This window comes from Salmo salar, chromosome 03 (genome assembly GCF_965601325.2).
Source record: "Salmo salar chromosome 03, fSalSal1, whole genome shotgun sequence".
NCBI classification, from domain to species: domain Eukaryota; kingdom Metazoa; phylum Chordata; class Actinopteri; order Salmoniformes; family Salmonidae; genus Salmo; species Salmo salar.
In genome coordinates, this window is record NC_138293.1 from 63287139 (window position 1) to 63301462 (window position 14324).

Genomic DNA, 14324 nt, shown 5'->3' on the forward strand with positions numbered 1-14324 from the left:
TTCTCCTAAACCTGGTACGAAAAGTACATTTTGATAAAAACTGTATCCCTTCTAGACAAAACCTTGTTTCAGGGCAGAGCTCATTAGAATAATACTCAGCATGCTATGCAATTGTCAATTTTTACATACACATTTACATTTAGTTAATTTAGCAGATGCTCTTATCAAACCATAGTGTCATCAAATTTCTGATACCAATGCAGGGTGAAAGGGGGCCACAAAATGGTGAACCACTATAAAAAAATGGTACAGAAAAGTATTTGGTATTTTGAAAATACAAATTACAGTTCTCGAAAATATATTGTTACAAAATACATTGGAGTGTAGTTCAGCCCAGTGTAATACAAATGACAAAATACTCAGAAGTAATTGAAATACATATTTTAAATACATGCAACAGAAATTCTGCCCATCTCTGGAGACAAGGCCTGTACTGTACACATTTCTGACAGGCGGAGATTAATGCGCTTGGCATGCAGATCCAATCAGCAAATATCCGCGCTAAAAATGAATGCATTTTAATCGACGGCCACTTGGGGCTTTAGGGAGCGCTGCTGACAGAGTGCTCGAGCGTGGGCTTGTGAGTGCCCTGGAATTTGCGATGGCCGTGGGCACTACCGGTTCTGGGGGGGTGGGGCAGTGCCCCTGTGACAGTGAAGAAAACGATAAATGTGGAGTATGGAATAATTTTGACATAACTCATTTTTGCTATCGTTCTTTTTTTACATCCGTTATTAGACAGTGACAACAATGATGATTATGAACATGGTCTTTTGCCTGCTAATGCCTGCAATGCAGTGAAGAAAACGATATGACAACAATAACATCTAATGTAACTGGCCCCTCTAACAGTACAACTGGCCCCAGCTTGGTCAGAACCGCCACTGGACCTGACGCAGGCACATAGTCAGTTAAAATAATAGGCCTACGATTATTGTGAATACTCAAAATGATTAAACAACTGCCCTAAAAAACAACTTCTCACTTAGAAAACAGCCTATATGTGGCATTGATATGAGTCAGAAACATGGATTCTACTGTCAAAATTGACTACAATGTGTATATAGGATCTTAAAGTCAGTGTAGGATTATTTTATGATAAATATTATTTTCAAACCACTGTTGTTAGTTCTAAAATATGGTGAACCAGTTGTTTGGAATAGGAATGATAGATTTTCTACCTGTCCCCTACTTTGTTATATTCTGATTGGTCAGATGTTTGTTACTTGTAAAGAGTACAGGACATAGCTCAGCTCAGGCTGTAAGCAAGGTGCCAGGGTTCTGGTTCTAGAAACACAGTTTCAACTGCTCCTACAGTCTTTTTTGGGGAATTGCAGTTTAACTGACACCCGGCCCAGAAAGAAAATGTCCATAGACGAGACACTTTAGTCATCACATTTGTGCACTTAACATCCATTGAATTATTTAAATTGTCACTGAAACAGTTATTTTTTTCATTACTTGCAGCCAAAGACGTTAACATTTTATATTCATCCAATGTCTGCAATGTTTTTGGATGACGTGAAGACATTGTCACTGCTAGTGCTGTTCCCTATGCTCACTAAGTGCTAGTGCGCATGGGAAGTCGGACCATGTAAACCGGATGCAACCTGTATATAGAAGGTCCATGAATCGGGGTATGCGAATGTGCATACGTCAAGTTGAAAACAACGGTCGGACATCTTGGGATGCAGTCTCCAGTTCTTTATACCTCAGTAGCTGTAACAATGGTCACCTGATGATTAAATCTACAAAAGAGTAATCAGTCTCCATCCTATTTGTATCCACATAGAGGGTCATCCATCCACCATTGAAAGAACCCTCAAACTATATCAGTCTCGTCCAAAACTGAGTTTTGTGAGACTTGTGTACCTGACTTCACATAATGTTCATGAAGGTTGGGTTTTTTCAAACCTACCCACATGCCACAGCTGGTAGCACATAAGTAATCATCAATTCGGAGTGCAACTGCATGGACCCAATCGTAATGCCTATAGTAAATTTGGGTTGACTTTGGATATCCAAATGGGGCTAGTTAGGGACCATCGGTAAATTACACAACGTACATGAGACAATATGTTAAAAATTTCCAATAGCTCCAAATTTCAATTACTTTAAAACCTCAAACCAACTTTAAATTGTAGAAATTCATATACAAATATTGAAAGCATTTAATGAAAAGACTAAAAGGTGTGCAACATGAACATTTTGTATCATTTACATTGTGTCATTTATTGATGTCCGGAACTAGCCCCGGAGATAGGCTATCCAAAGGGAAACCAATTTTGCCACAGGTCGCACACCAGCCAGCTGAAGCTACTTGGTGAAATAATTTGTCTAACTCTTCCCACCTGCGAACACACACAAGCGACACCCACATCAAACCACACCCCAAAACCAACTCAGGTTTGAATTCATTCATGGCCGCTAACAAGTCTACTAGGCAAGTCTAAGAACAAATTCTTATTTTACAATGACGGCCTACCCCGGCTAAACCCTCCCCTAACCAGACGACGCTGAGCCAATTGTGCCCCGCCCTATGGGACTCCCGATTACGGCCAGTTGTGATACAGCCTGGGATCAAACCAGGGTCTGTAGTGACGCCTCTAGTACTGAGCTGCAGTGCGCCACTCCGATGCAGAATTTCAATTTTTTCGAACTGACCCTAACCCTTTTCCTAAACTTAACCTAATTCTCCTAACCTGTGGCATAAGTTCTCAGAAGTCAAATGTCAAGCTTTCTTCACTGGCCTCTGCTATCTATTCCAGCAAGAGAATGCATAGGCTTATATACTAACATTTGTGCTATAACTTAGTTCCTCTGGCTAGAGGTCTGGACTTAAATGGCACAGTTCTTAGGATGGATTTGAAACAATGTTTCAGCCTACTCTACCATAGCACTAGACTTCAGCTTTCCAAAACAAAGAGCATCTACATAACACTCACTACGAGCCCTATAACTATCCTACCAGGGGTTTACTGGCTATGTAGTAATTTCAGCCAATGCATTTCTGGTAATTGTGGGTGTCAGTTGGCCAGTATAGCCAACGAGAGACTAATTATACTCAAAATGTCTCTATTCTTCCTTTTATCCAAGATCATTTTGTGTTCATCACTGGCTGTTCTCAACATTATTGTTTTAGGTGGAGTGTTAGTGGTCCACTGTGTATTCTAGGAGAATGTGTGGGTTTGAGTGTGACCAGATACTGACCAGAGGGCCCAGTGACTAGGGCTCCTGTGCTGCACACATTGATAATGACAGTGCTTCCATCTCCTGGATAAAGTAACTAACTGCTGTAGGGATCTTTATTGTTCCAAATCATTTTCCTCAGATTTGGGAGTTTTTTTCTCCAAATTATGTGATAGTTTGGCTGACAATGAGGACAAAATCAACGCTCCAGTCTCTATCAGTGGGTCATATTTATTTTTATTTGTTTGTTTGGATCCCCATTAGCTTTTGCAGAAGCAGCAGCTGCTCTTCCCAGGGTCCACAAAAAACACAGAACATGACAAGTAACAAAACACTGATAGACTGATAGACAAGGACAGTCACACACATTTTAAATACAACTATATACACACCATACAACAACAAAAAGAATACAAAACAATACAACTAAAAAAGAATGTGTGTGTTAGATTGTGTCTGTGTGTGCGCGTGCGTGTGTCTGTCCCCTCACAGTCCCTGCCGTTCCATGAGATGTTGTTTTAATTTGTCTTTTAAAGGTCATTTTGTTGTTTGCTTGAGTAATTGGAGATGAAAGGGAGTTCCATGCAATCATGGCGCTGTATAATACTGTGCGTTGCCGTGAATTCATTTTGGACTTGGGGACTGTGAAGAGACCCCTGGTGTTATGTCTAGTGGGGTACATATGGGTGTCTGAGTTGAATGTTATTTGATTATGCAGACAATCAGGAATTTTCATCACTGTAATATTTCTCATAAAAACTAGAAGAGAAGCAGTTAACCTCTCGTCAACCCTCAACCAGGAAAGACTGGAATGCATGTTGTTGATGTTAGTTCTGTATGTGCAGTTAAGGGCAAGGCCTGCTGTTCTGTTGGGAGCCAGCTACAGCTTTGCTGGGTCTTTCTTTGCTGCACTTGACCATATTACCAGACAGTAAACAAGATAAGACAAGACCAGAGCCTGAACAACTAGTACAGTTGATTTTTGTGTCAAAAACACAGAACATCTGTTAAGAACAGACATACCCCTCCCCAACTTCACAACAACTTTGTCAATATGATTTGATCGTGATAAGTGACCATCCAATGTTAAACCTAGAAGTGTAGCTTCCTCAACTTGCTCAATGCTCCACAACTCCAGTTGAGGTTTAGGTCTTAGAGAATATTTTGAACCAAATAGGGAGTGAAAGGGCTCGGGTGATGGGTTGATGGCCACAGACAGACCTCGCGGGAACACCTGGCCTAGCAAAACTTAATCCTGGGCTGGGAAATGAGATCATGTTTACATTCAGGGGACCTTGTGATAGGGATGACAGTGAAAACATGACTTTGAGCATCAACAAACAACACAAACTCTATCTCTTCCCATACCATCTCATCTCACACCCCTCATCAAGCCCTACAGAGCTGCTCCGTGTATCTCCTCGTCTCCATCCCTCAGACATCATCTCTCTGTTAGCTACCAGACCCAGAGGACGTGTAGACCAGCAGCCCAATGGAGCAGACAGTGGTGCTGATCACAGGATGCTCCTCAGGGATAGGCCTCAGTCTGGCCGTCCGGCTGGCCTCGGATCCAGCGAAAATGTACAAAGGTAAGCAGTTACTGACTTGCAAGGGCATCACTGTACAGAAAGCGTTTATTTTATTCAGTGTCCCGTAAGATCATGCAATAAACAGTGTGGGTACAATACGTGATATGTTTGTTGCATAAGGGCTTTGAGCAGTAAGCTGTCTGAAATGTATGCCTGTTTACTACATGGCATCCACATATTAGAAACAGGTTTTGGTTGGTTTATCTGCATCACAATTTAATTACAGAAAATTCTAGTTTTGTAAACTATAGTGACAATATAATGTCAATGTCAAGCCCTGTATTTCATCTGTTTTGTTTCGTACATGTTTAATGGTAAATCTTTGATGGCGAAATCTCTGATGTCCTTGACCACTGATATCAACTCTGTTTAGTCTATGCCACCATGAGGAATCTTGCCAAGAAGGAGCGTCTGCTGGACTGTGTGAAGGGCCTGCACAAGGACACCCTGGACATCCTCCAGATGGACATCACTGATCAGCGGTCCATTCTGGATGCCAGGGACAGGGTCAGGGAGAAGAGGGTGAACATTCTGGGTATGACCAGAGTCATGACTTACAATAATAGTGTTATATAGTGTGTGTGTGTGTGTGTGTGGTTGTGTGTGCGAAACAGAAGAACAGATGTCCTTCATATTTTTACATCAACGACAATTTCTTTACATGTGTACAGCATACAGTATGTCATGTGCTCTGGCTTTCTGTTTATCTGTGGTATTCATGTTGGCAGTGTGTAATGCTGGTGTGGGGTTGATGGGGCCGCTGGAGGCCCAGTCCCTGGCCACCATGAGGCAGATCCTGGAGGTCAACCTCCTGGGCACCATCAGCACCATCCAGGCCTTCCTACCAGGGATGAAGGCCCAGGGCCATGGACGCATCCTGGTCACTGGCAGCATCGGTGGGCTACAGGGTGAGAGACAGAGAGCAGGGCTGGGGTGACAGGAGGGGGAGTGGAATGAAATTGCCTTTAGACACTGCTCTGAGGTCAGATTTTGGGGTTTGTTTAGTATTTATTGCCATGATAATCACATATCTCTGTGTGTTATTGTATTGTAGGACTCCCCTTTAATGAGGTATACTGTGCCAGTAAGTTTGCAGTAGAGGGCGCCTGTGAGAGTTTGGCCATTCTCCTGCAGCACTTCAACATCCAGTGAGTCCAGACAGAGGCCATCAGCTCATGTATCCCTTTGTTAGTGTTTCATTTTGGATGTGCACTGTGTTGGTACTGATTGACTCCATCCACCATCATGCAGTGTGAGTCTTATTGAGTGTGGCCCTGTCAACACGGATTTCCTGGACAACCTGCAGAGGGCAGAGCCAGGGGACACTTCGCTGCAGCAGGTCGACGCCCACACACGCAGCCTCTATGACACGTACCTGCAACACTGTGGGATGGTGTTCCAGAACGCAGCTCAGGACACAGATGATATTGTGAAGGTACGCTTACTTGACATCTATTAGTTATTTAGCTGATCTGATAAAGGTGCTCCTCCCTGTCTCCAGAGCATACTGCATGTACATACGTATGTATATGATACTAGATATTTATAGATTTTCTATGGAAGTGTAAGTAGTACTGTTGAGTAGATTTAATAGCTGGACCCCTCTCAAAACAGGTATTTCTGGATGCCATCCAGTCATCGAACCCTGCATTCAGATACTACACCAACAATGCCCTCATTCCGCTCAGCAGCCCTAAGATCTCAGCACTGGACGGGTCCCAGTACATCAGAAATATGAGCAATATCATCTTCTCAACCAATGGGAAAGGGGAACAAAAATAGCCATCAAACTATGGAATGTAATATAACCCTTTACTTTATACATACAGTACCAGTCAACATTTTTAGAACACCTACTCATTCAAGGGTTTTTCTTTATTTTTACTATTTTCTACATTGTATAATTATAGTGAAGACATCAAAACTATGAAATGACACATATGGAATCATGTAGTAACCAAAAAGGTGTTAAACAAATCAAAATATACTTTATATTTGAGATTCTTCAAAGTAGCCACCCTTTGCCTTGATGACAGCTTTGCACACTCTTGGCATTCTCTCAACTAGCTTCATGTGGAATGCTTTTCCAACAGTCTTGAAGGAGTTCCCACATATGCTGAGCACTTGTTGGCTGCTTTTCCTTCACTCTGCGGTCCAACTCATCCCAAACCATCTCAATTGGGTTGAGGTTGGGTGATTGTGGAGGCCAGGTCATTTGATGCAGCACTCCATCACTCAACTTGGTCAAATAGCCCTTACACAGCCTGGAGGTCTGTTGAAAAACAAATGATAGTCTCACTAAGCGCAAACCAGATGGGATAGCGTATCGTTGCAGATTGCTGTTGTAGCCATGCTGATTAAGTGTGCCTTGAATTCTAAATGAATCACTGACAGTGTCACCAGCAAAATACCCTCACACCATCACACCTCCTCCTCCATGCTTCACGGTGGGAACCACACATGCGGAGATTATCTGTTCACCTGCTCTGCGTCTCACAAAGACACGGAGGTTGGAACCAAAAATCACTAATTTGGACTCATCAGACCAAAAGACAGATTTCCACCAGTCAAATGTCCATTGCTCGTGGTTCTTTGCCCAAGCAAGTCTCTTCTTCTTATTGATGTCCTTTAGCAGTGGTTTCTTCGCAGCAATTTGACCATGAAGGCACAGTTGATGTTGAGATGGGTCTGTTACTTGAACTCTATGAAGCATTTATTTGGGCTGCAATTTCTGAGGCTGGTAACTCTAATGAACGTATCCTCTGCAGCAGAGGTAACTCTGGATCTTCCTTTCCTGTGGCGGTCCTCATGAGAGCCAATTTCATAATAGTGCTTGATGGTTTTTGCGATTGCACATGAAGAAACGTTTCAAAGTTTTTGAAATGTTCCGCATTGACTGACCTTCATGTCTTAAAGTAATGATGGACTGTCGTTTCTCTTTGCTTATTTGAGCTGTTCTTGCCATAATATGGACTTGGTATTTTACCAAATAGGACTATCTTCTGTATACCATCCCTACCTTGTCACAACACAACTGATTGGTTCAAATGCAATAAGAAGGAAAGAAATTCCACAAATTAACTTTTAACAAGGCACACCTGTTAATTGATGTGTATTCCAGGTGACTACCTCATTAAGCTGGTTGAGAGAATGCCAAGAGTGTGCAAAGCTGTCATCAAGGCAAAGGGTGGCTACTTTGAAGAATCTCAAATATAAAATATATTTAGATTTGTTTAATACTTTTTTTGTTACTACATGATTCCATGTGTGTTATTTCATAGTTTGATGTCTTCACTATTATTTTACAATGTAGACAATAGTAAAAATAAAGAAGATCCCTTGAATGAGTTGGTGTGGCCAAACTTTGGACTGTACATAGGCTGTATAAAGGTTATACACATGATTTGCATTGGAGCCACACACAAGGACATAATTTCAGCAAACAACATAGATAGCCAAAATCGTCTTCTTTACACACAATGTTCAACCACCAACTTCAAGGTGGAGGTTTTGCTATCATGTCACAACTTTCTTATACATTTGAAGAGTTTATTTCCAAAACTCTATATCCACCAATGTTTTTCATCAGAAATTATTGCTAATGTGTACCTTCATGTGTGTGTAAGATATTGCTGTTCTTAGATTTTATTGTATGTGTAGGCATTCCCCGTGGCTCAGTTGGTAGAGCATGGTGTTTGCAACGCCAGCATGGTGTGTGCAACGCCAGGGTTGTGGGTTTGATTCCCACAGGGGGCCAGTACAAAAAAAAAAATACAAAAAAATAAATGCACGAAATGAAATGTATGCATTCACTACTGTAAGTCGCTCTGGATAAGAGCGTCTGCTAAATGACTAAAATGTCAATGTATAAAAATGTGTATTTTTTTGCAAATCTCGATATATCCATTGTTTAGCATGGAATTAAATGATTGTATCCTGTATATTTGACTGTGATGTGTGGTTGTCTCACCTAGCCATCTTAAGATGAATGCACTTTTACTGTAAATCGCTCTAGATAAGAGCATCTGCTAAATTATTAAAATGTAAAATATGTACATCTTATATGACTGTATGACTGCTTTTTCAAATATATATTTAAAATATTGATGTCACAAATGTATCATTCATACAGTTCTTTATTAAAAATGTGGTTATTTTTACATTTGACTGTGTAAAACCTAGCAGTACTAGTCATTTATCTGAGAGTGAGGTGAATTTGTCTCTCAGGGATTCTTGAAAGACGGGACAATCCCAACTTTTTCTTTTACAAATATTTTTCTTAATATTAACAACATTTGAAATATAAATGTTTATAAACCAAAGTATCAGCTACCACACAACGTAAAGGAACAACCTCCTAACTAAAACCTTTTTCATAAAATGCACCTAACTGGATTTATCTCAACTTAGTCAGACACCATAAAAAGCATTTTATTTGTATATTTATTGTCCAACAAGCGTTTAAGGACATTGGTTGTTTCATTCTAACCTTAGATTATTCAAATATGTAATACAAATCTTCAAATGTATTTTTGTTTTGTTTTATACTACTGTATAATGTTCCAGGGCTCATTTTGTTAGCGTTTTGGCACGTTTTTCTAAATTCAGAACATAAAACAAGATTTATAAAGCATGTCTAGCACAGCAAGTACTGTACTTCAATAGTTGACATACATTGCAGGACATAGATGAAGGGGGTTAGCAATCAGTGACGGAGTTGACAAGCCACTGACAGAGTTGACAACAGAAACTCAAAACAGACATATTCTTGTCTTTAAAAATACAAGTTAAATACAAACATTTGTAAAAATACAGTAAATCATTTATTTAACAATGCACAACAAAATATAACCATTCTACCATTTCAGCACTCTGGCAGAGTTGATGTTTGACAGAAATATGACAGAATGGACGTTTTATGGAGTTATGGCTTCTTCTTCATTCAAGTGTTATACAAAATACCAATTTTGTTTTTTCTCAGTTACTTTATGACTCTAAAACCTACGTATTTCAACCAAAATTCATATTCTATCTTAATATATAATGTAGATGGAGTTGACAGGTTATGGTTGTGACCATGGTGATATCAATATTGTTTGTTTAAATCTATCAAACTAGAGAACTTTCAGATCATGGGTGGTCTTGCCACACTGCAGTTAATCAGGAGATGAGGAAGGGAATATCATGGTATAGCTGACTCTGTTAAATTCTGATTCATTTAGGATTTTAGACAAATCTGATGGAGATGACCAAAACTCTGGACACATTTTGTAGGAATCACAGTTTTTAGAGAAATATTCCTTAAAGTCAGAGATGGCTATTGCAAGAAACTACATGTGATACTTTTCAGTTAATATACATTTTTGCCAGTTATTAGAATTTGTAAACTTTTTGGTGGAGTTTGAAATTGTGATCCTTTGCGTCAGACAAGGGCATTTCCGGCCAGAGAGCCGACATGGAAATGAATACAATTTAAAATGTTTGGAAAATTACAAGAACACATATTTTCCCCAATAGAATTCCACTAAATGTAATTTTTAAGATCAAATATTGAAACAAAATTCCCTTTTTTCAACTATAAAAATGAAATTTCCCTGCCGGACAAGGATTGCCCTGCTCTCTGAAATTAAATTATTAAATAGATTTTAAACAAATTCATGTCTGTCATTGAGCAACCCCATGACATGATTAGATAGTGAAAAATCACACCAATCTATTTTATAATTTCTCTAAACAATAAAAGCTAATTTACCAACATTTATGAAAATGGTATATAGCGTTTTGGAATGAAACTCTTCATTTGTTTCTTTTTTTTTTTACCTCTGACTCCAGGATTAGATGTTTAAATCAAAATATATATATATATAATAATATTTTGCACTTATACTGTATTTGTGTTTGGGTTCATATCTTTTATTATGGCACACATTGCTGGTACTGTTCCCTCCCACAAGCCTCTGTTGCTGACTGGTGTTTCATGGCGTGATAAAATTCTCAAGGGCATGGCAGGGACAGGAAACTGTCATGGGTATTATTCCAACCCAACAATTTACTTCTTGGGTCACTCTCTCACAAATGTGTGTATGCCCGTATGCCTGTGTGTGCCCACCGTGTGTGCCCCCATGTCTGTGTGTGTGTGTGTTCAGTTCAACCAGCCCTACTCCGGCTGTGACAGACTACCCCCCAGTCAGCTGCCAGGCATTGAGATAAGGCTAACTCAAGGACTCAGATCAGATTATCAGGCCCTGTCTGTCTGCCACTCGTCTAAACGTACCAACATTTCGCTTGCACAATATTCCCTTTGAACATCATTTCTTTCTATTGATGATTATCACGGGGAAGAGCGAGATGTCAGGGAGAGATTTCATTCCAAGACAATGATTGGTTTGACAAGCAAGGCATTTATCATGTTCTGCCCGTATGAGAGAAACTGTTGTTGTGTTTCATTGTTTGTGTCAATCATTAGTAGTGTTGAGCAAACAATTACTTCACACTGGAAGAAGTTAAGCCACCCTTAACAAAAATGTATTTTACTTAACAAAAGTTACTTCGAAAAAGTAGTTCACTACATCCAAACTACTTTGTGATAAATTATCATATCTAAATGTCATAGATGACAAATTGCAAGAGCAGATCACTCTAGGGTCACAACAGAATGTCTAATTTAGTGTATTAAACACAAAACTATGTTTCAAGTAAAAATTAGACAGGTCTGATGTCGAAAAACAAAGGAAATTCTTGCCTACTTCACCCATATATAATTTCATTTTTGCAAAAGAAGTAGTGTGTAGTTTCAGTAGTTCCAGTTGCTACACCACCACATGGTAAAAAGCAGTCAATAACACCACCAATATTTAAATTAAGTTCAACTACCACCCAGCTACTGCAAAATGTAGTTTGAACTAGTTGAACTAAGTGTAGCTCACTTCTCCACAACACAGTATGTTTTCCCTGCCAGTTCACAATGTTCTGACATTGAACTATGTACAGACTTTCTCCCTCATGTGATTTTCTAGCTCTGTGACCTGTTTCATGGACATGTTTGAAATACCTCTAACCCAGAGGAAAAACAGAAGAGGTTCTCTGGCCTTCCTCTCCAAACATTGCTACAAAGTGACAAACAGCTGAACAAAACAAGCATATGAATGTCTGTGCGCGCGCGCTCACGCACACACACACACACACACACACACACACATAATGTTTTGTTCCTAACGAGGTACATTTCGGTCTCTGTGGTCCTGGTTAAGGTCCATGTTGTGACTCATGAAAACTGATGACCATTATTTCAGTTTGAAGGAGGAGATTTCAACCTCCAAGAGACCGCATACAAGCTACTAATCAACATCCCTGTTTAACCTGTTTATGTGTCATTAGCTGTGTTACTCACTGATTTACTGTAAATATTTGTGTTTCTCACATGATCCAACATGAGTCCACAGATGTTTTTAATTTTGTCCACCAGGTGGCATGTACTGTCATCCTGTCTATCGTGTTGGCTTGTTGATAAAGTTCCTGATTTGAATGAGGGGTAAGCCTATAAAGTTAAATAATTGTCACAACTACGTAAAACATACAGTCAGGTGACTGATGATAATGTCTCTAAAGCGTAAAGATGTCACTGTAAGTGGCGGTTTGTTTTGTCTCCTTTGTGAAGGCCATATATAGTTGAGGACAATGGTCAAATCGTTTTTTTTTTTTTAAACGTTGAATTTGAGTCTAATGAAAACAATGACGTACACTGTAATTCTAAAAGCCTATGAAAAAAGTTCAAGACAAATATATCTCTCACTTGAGGCTCCTGTTTCATTCCATCCCAACCTGGCACAAAAAGCTGACACAAAATGGCACCACTCTCAACAGAGCAAACTAGGTCTTATTTGACACTCTGTGGGTTATGTAAAGTACAGTGTGAGGTTCTAACACCCAAGAGCCAAACACTAGTCTAAGAACCTACCATTACAGCACAGAGCGAGCCAGCCTCTGAGTTATGTATATGTACAACATATGCCATCTCTGATCGCTGTTTGGTAAGCTGGCCTAATACTGGCCTGATGATCCTGTATGTGACCTAATTGTTCCACTTATGGCTATGTTACCACCAACCATTTAATTATGAATTACCTAACAGTTTTATAGCTGGCCTTATAGTAGCCTAAGCTGGCCTTATAGTAGCCTAATTACAGCATAGCCACAATTATTTTAATCAAATAGTGGATTAAAGCAATGTTATTCCGAATGCCACTTATAGCACATAGGCCTATGGACTTTGAAATTGGTAATACCAATATGGATGTTTTTTCTAGCCTGCAGTACAGTAGGTCATGTCATGTGACCCATGTCAACGTGCTATAATTTGCAAGTTGCCCTGAGTTTGTTTGAACCCACAGTTGGAGATAGTGTACCAGGCAGTGTCCCAAAGTCCAGGTTTGCATCATAACCAGACATGTTGTCTTCCTGTCTCAGTCATCCCCTCCATCATGAAACAACCACCCACATCATGGATGGTGGGTTTGGACTTTGACTCTCCACAAAAGCATCACTGTGACAGTGTTAAGGACACTGCATTGGAATTTGAGGCAAAGCCATGGCAGGGCCAGTCTGGTTCCTGGGATCTAATGTTGTTTCGCAATCAGTGGCCTGCCTGCCAGGGTCTAGGGCTTATGCACTGAAATAATCACTGCTGGCCCCATGTGATCACTATCATATCTCTGTTGAGGATGCTGGATGTTGTAAGCGGTTGTGTAGTTGCACAGTTGTGCACTTGCACTGACTACTTTGCAGTAATAACGGGCTCGTTTGTCAAGGGAAATTTGTGGTGTTTCCTGGTCACATTTATCCTGTGTTGTGTGTTAAATTATGCAATGTGATTGCACAAATTTTCACTTAAATATGTTGGGGGGGGGGGATTTTGGCCCAGCCACTTTTACTTATGTCCAGCCCAGTGATGGTTCTGGCTTGTATGGCTCCCTGTGAAACTATATATTTACAGTATTATGAATGAATGTATTATTATTTATTTGTTTATTTGGTAGCATTTCGTAGTGTGACTGATTTTACTAATTGCATTAGTACTGTACAAAGTTAGAGGTGCGCTATTTGATAGATTCCCCCGCTTCCCATACCTCCGGCTTCCAGTGGGGAGACCTGAGGTCAACCTACCCCCGCCCCCCTCCCCATCTCGTACTTCTGAGTGGGAGACCTTCCCTGCGCTCCGTGCAGCCCCCGGCAAGATGCCGCCCGCCCTGAATGTCAAGTCAATGAGGTAATACACAGCATGATATAGTTTTCATATCTGCAGTTGGTAACTGAATGAGAGTGCGTGCGCGTGTGTGTGCGAGAGAGAGAGAGATATAGTTATCTATGCCGAACAGAAAAAAACGGAAACTCCCCAAAATAATGAATGGTCTGTATGGGAATGTACAGCTTGATGATGATTCATCTAACTGAATACTCAATAGCCTATAACACTCCTATCTTTCGTTCCGATTGGTTGTCTGACATAGACCCCCCTCTCCACGTCACACATTATTGGTCCATTTTATG

The 14324-nt window shown here is 40.2% G+C and overlaps 1 protein-coding gene across 1 annotated transcript; it reads left to right on the top strand.

Moving 5' to 3' along the window:
- Positions 1–4570: 4570 nt before the first annotated feature.
- LOC106601030 (estradiol 17-beta-dehydrogenase 1) lies at positions 4571–6618 on the top strand. The gene is made up of 6 exons (XM_014192894.3): positions 4571–4778; positions 5152–5313; positions 5507–5686; positions 5833–5926; positions 6030–6213; positions 6393–6618. Exons 1-6 carry the CDS (start codon positions 4682–4684, stop codon positions 6558–6560), a joined length of 885 nt encoding a protein of 294 aa, XP_014048369.1. The 5' UTR covers positions 4571–4681; the 3' UTR covers positions 6561–6618.
- Positions 6619–14324: the final 7706 nt, after the last annotated feature.